This window comes from Papilio polytes, unplaced genomic scaffold, assembly GCF_000836215.1.
Source record: "Papilio polytes unplaced genomic scaffold, Ppol_1.0 DF824180.1, whole genome shotgun sequence".
Taxonomy (NCBI): domain Eukaryota; kingdom Metazoa; phylum Arthropoda; class Insecta; order Lepidoptera; family Papilionidae; genus Papilio; species Papilio polytes.
Genome location: NW_013525024.1, coordinates 1313000 through 1323679, shown reverse-complemented (window position 1 = coordinate 1323679; position 10680 = coordinate 1313000). Strand labels below are relative to the sequence as shown.

The 10680-nt window shown below is 33.4% G+C and overlaps 1 protein-coding gene across 1 annotated transcript in view; it reads left to right on the top strand.

Annotated features, from left to right (window-relative positions):
- The window catches only part of LOC106110997 (choline-phosphate cytidylyltransferase B-like), a 21049-nt gene that overhangs the window by 7037 nt on the left and 3332 nt on the right, over positions 1–10680 (top strand). Inside the window, exons 2-5 of the mRNA XM_013292966.1 lie at positions 5711–5933; positions 7961–8058; positions 9963–10125; positions 10400–10591. Coding sequence (XP_013148420.1) covers positions 5711–5933; positions 7961–8058; positions 9963–10125; positions 10400–10591 — 676 coding nt within the window. The remainder of the gene's footprint in view (positions 1–5710; positions 5934–7960; positions 8059–9962; positions 10126–10399; positions 10592–10680) is intronic.

Below are 10680 nucleotides of genomic sequence, written 5' to 3'. Positions count from 1 at the left end.
CCATGCGGACGAAGTCGCGGGCGAAAGCTTCTTCTATAATCTCATGCTTACAAAACTTTAAGAAGTACAGCACCAAATTGTATGCTGGTGTAACTTAGGAGAAGATGAATGCTTTACTCATCTCATTGTATTATTATAATGTACTTGTACATTTTGGCGAGTGACTGTTTGGATTTAATTGAACCGGATTCTCGAGTTCGGTTCTTGACCCGCACAGCTGATACGGAGTTGCGATGCCGGCAAATAATCAGGGTTAAGTTCGATAAAGGAAATTTGAAAATAAAACCATCTTATCTTTTAAAAATGTAGTATCACTACGTAGTGAATGTTTTAAACATCGTGTAAACGTAGAGTATGAAAATATATATTTTTTGATTCTATATGAATCACAATACTGTGATGTAACTACGGATTTTTTACTTAAACTTTTAAACAATATTTTAAAAAACTTGAAGGCAACAGTGAGGGGCGACCTTTGAAATCGGTTGTGGTTTTTACGTCATTACTTACTGTGTGCAAATCATGCGGTATGTAGATTAAATCAGTTGCAGAAGTTATGTACGCTAGGGGAATTAATGTGGTTATTTCCGAACAGAAGTCCCGTATTTTTTTTATGTTCCTTCCTGTAAATTATTATAAGTTGTGGTAGTTTAATATTAAACGATTGATAACAAAATGTTATTCAGTAAAATCGTGTATGTGGATAAAACGGTATTTCTATTGGTGTTAAAAATATAGAAATCCCGTTGCAAGTGTGACGTCACGGACTTCCCAAAGACGGCAGATTGACACAGTACAGTTCACTATATCACTAGAGTTGTGTAACTTGTACAAAGTAAAGTAGGTGAGGGTAATCTATGTTAATTTATTTGACTTTCAGACACGAACATAGACGTGAAATGTAAGTGCATGAGATGTATTTTTTTCTGCTTCTAATTAATAAAAGGGATTTCTAAAAGACTACAGATTCGTACAATTGTAGAAAATCGTTAACTAAGTGTTATTTAACGGGCAATAGGACTCTTATTATATCTGGCATTATTAAAAACATCGTCAATGTATATTCTTATTTTAACTGTGAATTAATGTTTGACGTTCATAGTAATTGTTGTTGACGTCAATGATTTATGTGAACAAAAAAGATGTCAGGTCAAAAACATAGGTCAAGAGCATTGATTTCAGTTGTAGAACTCTGTAATATTTTAGTAAAATGATTGCCTTTATGAAGATTTGTACTTAAAACATTGCTGTGAAATTGATTTTTATGTTATTCTTGTTTTCACTGATAACGTAGTGTCTAAATAAGTTGTTTTTGTTTACAAAATAGTTTGATTATACGTTTCAAGAAGTTAAATTTATATAGATTTCTTGTTGGTGGTAAGCATAAATCTTATCGCGGCAATAACAGGGACGTAGCAAGTCGTAATTTCAGTGGAAACAATCGCTCAGATATGAGAAAACAGCATTTTTAATTACATCTTATCGATGCTATAAACATTTCCTATTGGTAACGTACCAAGTATTGTAAAGTAGTACACAGCTATTGTAAAATAGCGTTACACACTATTCTAGAGATACTTACTCTATACGTAAATTAAAAAAAAAACTTTCCACAAAATCTGAATTTCTTCGATAAATCGATTGTGATTTTTCCGAGTAATATCTAACGGGGATTAAGATGGGACAGTAATAAATCGATATATTTATTAGTAATATCTTATATATTAACTTTCACAAGAAAAAGTACATTTTCTGTACACTTAATCGTTATCAATATTATTGTACTTAAAAGTCGTTGTTTGTCTATTTAAAGCTAGTGATTTACCGATATCTTGATAAATTTAATTTGCAGAAAACTTTACTACGAAACTGGTGTTAACAACTTTCTCCGTTCCTTTTACCGGTTTAGAGTAGGTTTAATGTAAAGGGCATCTTGTTACTTGTATTTCAGTTTGCCATTTAACCGTTCGGTTAGGTACACCATATTTTTTAATGAAAAAATTAATCAGTAGTTGACGAGAAATTATTTTAATATTCAATTATTTTAACTAAATATTAATGAACGCTTAAAAAAATTTAAGTCATTTTGAATCTAGAAAAACCAGAACCATTTTAAACGAGATTATCGTAATTTATTCGTGATATAAAAAAAATCATGCTATATATACTCATTAAATATGTCATTGTCACGAATTTGTCGCGTGGTCAGCGGACGATGTCGCAACACCAATAGTAGAGACGGTACGTCCGCACCACTGTCCCTCCCGCAGCTATTCTAACGTTCATATTTTTGTACTACACATGAAATATTATATATTGCCTCATCAGGGGTCTGGTGGTCCATCAGGATACCACCCTACTTTGGACTCCAGTCCCCTGCCCAAAGGATAATTTGTAAAGTTGTTTTATTTTACGTCGACTGGTTATGCAATTACAGTGTTTTGTTTCTTTTCAATTATTTTCTTTAATTCATTCACCTATCGAGCATCGCTGGCTCAAGGGTTTAAGCAGTTGACTTGTAATCTACAGGTCTTTGTTTCGAATCCCGCCATGTACCAATGTGATTTTCGAATTTCATATGTACAATATTTACCCGACGTTCTTACGGTGAAAGAAAATATCGTCATGCAACTTCCACATATCGGCGAAGAAATTCAATGATATATCTGAAGCCAACCTACCCGCAGTGTTAATTACATGATAATTAACCTATTACATTTAGTGGTTAGTTGACTGGATTTAAATTTTAAATATATCACACTCGTCAAACAAATAAAATCTTCGTAAAACTGTAACCGAATTTTACTTATTCCAACCTACAAGAATAGACTAAAATGTTACTTTTATGTTCCTATGCCAGCAGGATAGCATTAAACAATACCGTTACATCGTGGTTTATTCATTATATTGAAATGACGGCGGCCATTCTTTCAGTATTGTTGCTTCAAAAGATGGCCGTGATACATTCATATCAATACATCTCATCAGCATCGCTTCTCATTCACCATCGACGAGATTTGCACGACGTTTTACCGTTTCTTTTGTAACCATGTAACAGTAATGCATATTCTTCAGTTAAAATCTGTTAATACTAGCTTTCGCAACTTGTCCGCGTTGAATTAAAGAAAAAACGAAACTAAGTAGCCTATGTGTTCTTCCAGAGTATACTCTATATTTATTAAAATTTTCCTGGTGGTCCGTTTAGCAGTTTAGGCTATAAACTCCAAGCATTCATCCATTCACCTAAATTTTCGCATTAATTTCTTATCAATTATCAAGTTTCTCTAGCTTAGCTTATTTTATGTTCTTTCTATGAGTAGGGTAGGCTCCGAGCCTCTCAGTGGGAACCTTTATCTGGTGATGATGTTTCTATTGAGTTTATACAATCGAATGGGTACCCTATTAAGTGTAACTTTGTATATACAATTAATCTTTTTTGTCATTGAAGTTAATGATATTCTGTACTAGATTCCTAATGTTGGAAAGAAGATATCTTAATTCGAGTTTTTATGTCTTTTATATCTGTTACATGTAACTATGTCAATGTTAAGTAATGTTCTAAAGTTCATGACCTATGATCACGAAGGGAGTTAGTGATGTTATAAATATTTAGGGACATAATTATTATTTTACTTGATTTAAAAAATAATTGCATTATAAATATAGTGTTATATGGAGAAAAGGCCTGTATAGAATTTATAACATTAAATATTTTTCTTAATTAAAACGTATTTAATATATTGTTGACGTCATGATAAAGTTTTATGATAGATCTGCTAAATGTTCAAATCTGTTTTTAATATCTACAGTAAAAGTTTTTTTTTTCATTGGCACTTCCCGATTCTGTGACCTCGGGCCTTTCTACGTACGTGACTAGTGACGGTAATTTCATATAAATCCGCTGATCTTGCAGACATGTTTATAATTTCGATCACATATTTGCTATATTACGTTGCAATTACTAGACTAAAGCCCTCTACACACTTTCAGTATTGAGACCACAGTTCGAACTGTGCGGATTAAACTGAAAGTGTATAGCAGGCTTTATTCCTACACTGTCACATTTAAAACTAATTTAGTAGTTTGGACTTGTTTAGATAAATGAGGTATATCATTGAACAGTGGAACTATAATTATTCGATACTTAATTTTTTTTGTGAATCGTTTTGGTTTGTTGATCTCATTGTAAAAAATGTATAGCCAAATTGGATAACGTAGTTCACTAGTTTTTTTATTATATTTGCTATTAACGTAGTTTAAAATTGATACAATGGCCTGTCTCCGGAAAATCTATTGGGTTTTAAGTCAGACTTATGACATTTATGCGTTTTTGATGCACAAAATATTTGTTTTATCTTTTTCTCGTACTTCGTTGCATTTGAAGAACATGAAAAATGACTGAGCACATAAATTATTCGTCGAATTAAATAACCATATCAGCATTATGATGGAAAATCGATATTCATTAAAGGACAATCGCAAGCTAGAAAACTAGTACCTTACTTATTAAATGTTGACAGCAATACGTCTATGTGTCCCTTAAGATAATCCAGGATAATAAAAAAAACATGTTTTAACTTTTTTATGTAAACATTTTATTATTGACACGTGTTTTGAGTGCAAGTTTACGCATGCTGCTATAAATAGCGACTCAGTCACAACATCGCAAGTGCCGGCAATTAAATGATAAGGGATGAGACCGGTCACGCTCGGCCGTCGCCTCACGCCCAGCAGATATTGTCGACTGGCCACTAATGGCACATCACGCCACTAGCAGATAAACACAATCGCAACAAAACCTTTGCCACCCACTGATCATGTTTAAAACTAAATATTACTTGTTCAGTATTCAACGGATCTCGTTTCCAAATCTGCGTTAGATTAAATTATTGATTTAAACGTTTAGGTGCTTACTAAAATTATTTGCTATAAAAGGGATATTTCAAATGCTTTATCCTCTTGCTTTTGATAAGAAATTAAATTATATCTATTGGTTAAAATTAAAGTTTTGTCCTCGTTTGTATTTAATACTTAATTACTTTTAATCACATTGTTTTTAAGACAAATATTTTTTTTTATAAGAAATTGCTTATCAATATAATTAATTAATAGGATGTAAAACTGTTTTGTTGTATTTTTTCGGGGAATATCAACTTATTGTTAAATGTTTTCCGTAAATGTGCATATTCGCCAACTATCGAGATAAAATTCACTGCCTGCGAATATCTGTGTTTGTGTATCATCAGGCGATAAAATCACTCCTATATATATATCTCCATTTTAAGGATTCAAAAGAGCTTCAAAATAAAATTGTTTACAAACGTAATCAGCTATGTCAATATGTATTAGTCATACACTCTTTGATTCTGTAAACAGCAAAATGGCATTTGGATATACCCACACCCAAATTAGACGTCTGATACCCATTTCGATCCCTTATGTTCAAAAGTACCCATATTTTAGATACTAATGTTAACCTTGTTGGTATCATTTGGCCGTTCTTGTGTTATAAAAAAGATTATTTGTTTGTTGCTGACAAACAGTAGAGTTAAAATCTAAACTTGATCACATTTGAAAATTAAAGTGTTGATTTGAACGATATTTTCTGTACGACATATCCTGTATTCTAACGATATATCCTATATTATAGAGGTGTAGGCATATTTTTAGCTGTTATAATTTATAACGTGTTATTTGTTTTATTGTGCAGTCGTTGCGGCTAGCGGCGCCGTTTAGCACGGATGCTATGGCGGTAGCTGAACGTGAGCGGTGCGCGTACGGACGTATCCCGCGCGCCGCCGCCCTCGCCGGCACTGCACCGCGCCGTGTGCGCGTCTACTCCGATGGCATCTACGACATGTTCCACCAAGGACACGCAAGGCAGCTACAGCAGGCCAAGAGCGTCTTCCCCAATGTATATCTCATAGTCGGAGGTGAGTTGTTCATACCTTTTTATATAATTAGTCAGCGTGTGCCAATGTTTGTAGAAAACACGCTATTACAAACCACAACGCACTTCGTTTTGGTAGAATGTTTTGCCAATAGTACCGGTATACCATTTGAATAGGAATTTGGTTAAAACGTGTAAAAAGGCCTGACTAACAATATTTGAAACTTAGCACATTGTTTTGTAAACATTTCGCCTACGTGTAAAATGTCCTTGTGATGTCATTATGTAGAGCATGTCAAACGTCACAGTATTGAACAGAGGAATTCCGATAGAGTTGGCTGGCGGGCTGATCGTATCGCAATAATATCGTTACTGCTGCCAAAGCTTCAACCAATTACTTAATAAATATTACGACAATTATCTTATACATTGCTAATGTACTAAGAAGAAAATTGCGGACATCGTAAGCTAAACTTTAATTAAATGCGTATTCCGGGACCGCTAAACTAATCGATCGAAATTATTAAAAGTACTTACTGTCATCATGACAGTATTGAATCAGATCTGCATTTGATTATCAGCAACGGCAATACTGCTTTGCTGGAACTGAAACTTCTTATTGCAATATGAAGATAAAACTAGATACTGTTAGATGTAGTTTTTAAAGACGTCACTTCTAGTCATCCCGATAGACTGGTGAGCAACGTCATTCGGAAATAACACAATGAACGGTGATCTCATATTCCGGAGAGTACAAGGAATTGTCATACAAACAATGATTCATCCAATCCGTTAGTTAGTTAACTTTTAAAAGAAAATATTACACAACCGAGTTAGATAAGGACGGCAGGACTGCACTGCGAAGGATATCGATTGTGCTCGAATGCTGCATTGCTTGCACTACGCAATTTGTCTTCAGACTAAATGCTGGCAATACTGTAGTGGTACAATTATGTAAATATTGCCAAATTATATTTAAACAAATGTAGAGCAATGTTTATAAACACCGTTAGAGATTTCAATCATCGCCAAATCTGAAGCGTATTTTTCCTAAACAAAAGTACATGATGTGAATGACTAATATTTCTATAATGTTTTACAGTACTCAATTTATTTTGTTAATTGCACTCGTATAATCGATTTAGTAAGAAACCGGAACACCATAGCACCACTATCATATTCAACTTCTACAACGGGAACTACTAAGTACAGGCCAAAGCACTGTTTGGAATGTCGTATGTCCGCTATCCGCTAGTAATACCAAAAGAAATTAAAGAACGGATGAATAACACTCATGTTGCCACTATAGATACAATAATAAACACAACTACCAACAAATATTTACTTATCAGTGGATTCCGAACATTTCGTAATGAATTGAAAATGCAACCGTGGAACGTAATGGCTTCTTTGATTGGTCGACGTTCCTCGTACGAGTTTTATCTTGCGATACAAAGATATCTTGAAGCTTTAATTACGTACAATATAATTGGTGTTATCACTTTTGTGGCAATAATGTAGCTTCGATTGTGATAAAGTAACGCGTGACACATTGAGGCTAGATTTAATGACTGCCCTACTCCGATGTCCCAGCCAATATTCATTAGGCCAAGTGCGAATAACAAGGCCATTATTGATTGATGATTTCAAGTTCGATATTTGGCTTAAGCGCAAAGTTAATGACGTATTTAGATAATAATTATTCAAAGATACCGTTGTAATATCTAAGAATTATTATTTGTCGAGGTTTTAACGTGTTTAAAAACAGTTTCTTATATCATTATAAAGATAAGAAACTTACGTACGTTATTTAAAAACGGATTCTGTTTGTACGGGAAACGTGCCAAGTACGAGATTTTTTCAATGATGCAAATGAAATGCTTTTACTTCATTACTTAAATGCTACAAATCAGACTTCATCCTTTCCCTGTAAGACTAAAATGTATCTGATTGACAAGGGAAAGCTTTTTCACGTTTTTTTACTTGTTTAAATATAGATTTTTCAAGACATTGTCTTGTTTATGGAAGAGATGAACTAAGGTTGTTATAAATTTAAAATCTTAATTGCAGTATGCAACGACAACCTGACACATAGCCGCAAGGGACGCACCGTGATGACGGAGGACGAGAGGTACGAAGCGGTCCGGCATTGCAGATACGTTGATGAGGTAATTTCAACCCTATTTTAAAGTGTTTAAGAACTATTTTGTGTCTAGTATCCTTATCTTATCAGTAGTGATGCTAATATACACACAAGTGATAAATTTTCACGTTGACTTAGATAAGGTCAGAGATTTAATTCTATGCCTGATTGCAATTATGTTTTATTCTTCAAAAAAAAACTATTTGATATCGTAGCCAAACTAAATCAGTTTCGATTTGTTGCTTAGCAACAAAATTACTTGACGGTTTCTATTTTAATTCCCCCATACTTTTTCACCCTAATGTAAATAAGTAGATTAAATTTAAATTTAGACTTTCGAAAGGACTTCCATCTTGGTTATTTCTAGCATCAAATAAATAAAATTTTCGTTGTCAATGTTTTTACGGATGATGAACAATTGCAGTGTTTAAGCTTTAATTACTGTACCCAATAAAAAACACGTTTTTAATCACTATTAATTAACTAAATGAGAAATAAGGATATTACGTAGAAATAAAGGGAAAAACATTCATTTTATAAAAAGTAACCTTTGATTCGTGGATTTACCGCACACTTATTATGGATTTAATTTATCTACCAAGAATTAAATAAATAAAAGAATAGAATTTTTATTGCCACAAAAAAACTACACAATTAAAGCATAGTTAATTATCAATCCCGATGTTTTTTCATTATTACTTAACGTTAATTAAATAAAAATATATTATCTTTAGTCGTCAGTAAATTATGCAATTGTTTTATAAAACCATTAAAATTAAATTATTCTACATCAAAAATTATCTGTGTAATTTTAGTTCCCTTCTTTTGTAAAATGATGTCATTAAATTACTAGTTGTAATGGAAAATAACCGGTACAAGTATTAATTAAAATTGTTATGTGGTGTGTGATGTATGGAGTTGCGCGCGTATCAATTTGCTCTATCTCACTAAATAATGGTCAATGACAAGCTAAGATGATGTGCCTGATGTAATGTTCTAGAAGAAAAAATACGATAAAGTTTTTGATATTGACTTGAAATTAACACAATACGATTAAAAATCTTACGAAAATATATAAAGGCTTTTTAAGTAAATGTTTATTTTTCTCTAACTATCAAAGACTATTTCGAGTAGATGTACTATATGGATGTTCTGTGCCATATAAATGTACTATGTATGTAGAATTTGTCACTTATTCTGAAAAGACTCGTAAGTATAAGACTAACCTAAATTAAAAATACTAGGTATGTAGGTTATTTACTTTATAATTAACGATAAGTTGCTAACAGCTTAACCAGTTTTCACATGACAGTTTGTGAGTGACACTTATTTCCACTAACTGAACTTTTTACAATTTTTTTTACGCTCCTTAAAAGATAGTGCTAACTGTACACATTAGTAGTTGGATAGCAAATACTGCCTTCATATGAATAAGTTGCAGAAAGCATAATAGTATAGTATTTTATCCTTGCTAAAAAACTTTTTCGCTAATGTTTTTACCATAAGGTATAAATCTAGTTTCTTTATAAAAAACCACAATCAACTTGTAACAAATGTTCAAAATATTTAGACTCCAACATAACGAAACTCTGCATAATTAAAATGCACTTCAGTGAGCGAAGCCAGAATGCGGATCGTCGATTTTGTAAGAAATAGCGTAGGTTCGCGTTCGTAGCGGGCTGCATTGTTAGAACCCTCTCGACACCCACGCCCTGCTTTATCTAGGTCGCTGCCGTTTGCCTATGCAGCACTTCACGTCTCGTGAAAGATCTCTACAATGCTTACTTCTAATTATTAAGAAACATTTTTCATTTGAAAAAATATTTGTCTGTACTTTATCTAGAAATATCGGGTACTTCCCTACTATCTTACGAAAGAACGTTTGTAATCTCTGGCAACACTATTAGAATTTATTGAAATGTTTCCCAGGTGGTTAGAGACGCGCCGTGGGAATACGACGAGGAGTTCCTGGAGAAGCACAAGATCGACTTCGTGGCGCACGACGACATCCCCTACACGACGGAGGACTGTGAGGATACATACGCTATGATCAAGGCAAAGGACATGTTCGTCGCCACAGAGAGGACGGAAGGTCAGTCTTATAATATAGTCATACTTTTAACATAAGAATTACATTTCATATTTCAGCTACATAGTATCTTAATCAATCAGCTTAAATGTAAAGAACCAATCCATAAATTAAGTAAATAATTCTTCGCTTCCTAATAAATCGAATACATACTACAAAAGTTTCAAAAGTGAATAACCCTCGCCTTTTATAAAGTTATCGCATATTAAGTTGTGTATTTTTATAAAATTACAATGGATATTTAATTAAAATTGTATCGATGTTTCTACTTTGTCAGGCGTATCGACGTCGGACATAGTGGCGCGCATCGTACGCGACTACGACATCTACGTGCGCCGCAACCTGGCGCGAGGATACTCCGCCAAGGAGCTCAACGTATCCTTCCTTAACGAGAAGAAGTTCCGTCTCCAGAACAAGATGGACGAGCTCAAGGATAAAGGGAAAAAGGTAAAACCATTTAACCAAACATGCCCTTAGAATGTTCCAGATCAAACTCTCCTAGTGGAGTTATTCTCAAACTTTACACGAAATATTTTTATAAGCAATTTCATCATTCAT